At 66.1% G+C, this 330-nt stretch overlaps 1 protein-coding gene across 1 annotated transcript in view; it reads left to right on the forward strand.

Moving 5' to 3' along the window:
* Positions 1-330, forward strand: part of SCLY (selenocysteine lyase) — a gene marked incomplete at its 5' end in the record, with an annotated part of 3,437 nt that overhangs the window by 2,348 nt on the left and 759 nt on the right. The window contains one exon of the mRNA XM_010133528.1: positions 139-243. Coding sequence (XP_010131830.1) covers positions 139-243 — 105 coding nt within the window. The remainder of the gene's footprint in view (positions 1-138; positions 244-330) is intronic.

Raw genomic sequence — 330 nt, forward strand, 5'->3', positions numbered from 1 at the left:
CCTACCACGCCACGGCCCCGTGATGGAGTCCGAGCACCTGTCCAGCACAGCGCCCTGTGGCTGGAGACCAGCAGGTGCTGGGACATGGCTTGGGCAGGCAGATGAGGCAGGCAGTGGCCTTGGAGAGAGCGTGGGTGACAGGAGACCCGTGCTTGTGTGTGCCGCAGGGCGCAGGGTGCTGGCTCGCTGCAAGACACTTCTCGCCAGCGTGGGGGCTGCCTGCCACTCTGAGAAAGGGGATCGGTAAGTCACTGGCTTTGCTAGGCCCAGGGCATCTTCCCAGAGGAGAGCAGGCGGGGCGGAGGGGAGCAGGACAGGGAACGAGACTGG

The sequence above is a fragment of the Buceros rhinoceros genome, unplaced genomic scaffold (assembly GCF_000710305.1).
Source record: "Buceros rhinoceros silvestris isolate BGI_N320 unplaced genomic scaffold, ASM71030v1 scaffold38183, whole genome shotgun sequence".
Lineage (NCBI taxonomy): Eukaryota > Metazoa > Chordata > Aves > Bucerotiformes > Bucerotidae > Buceros > Buceros rhinoceros.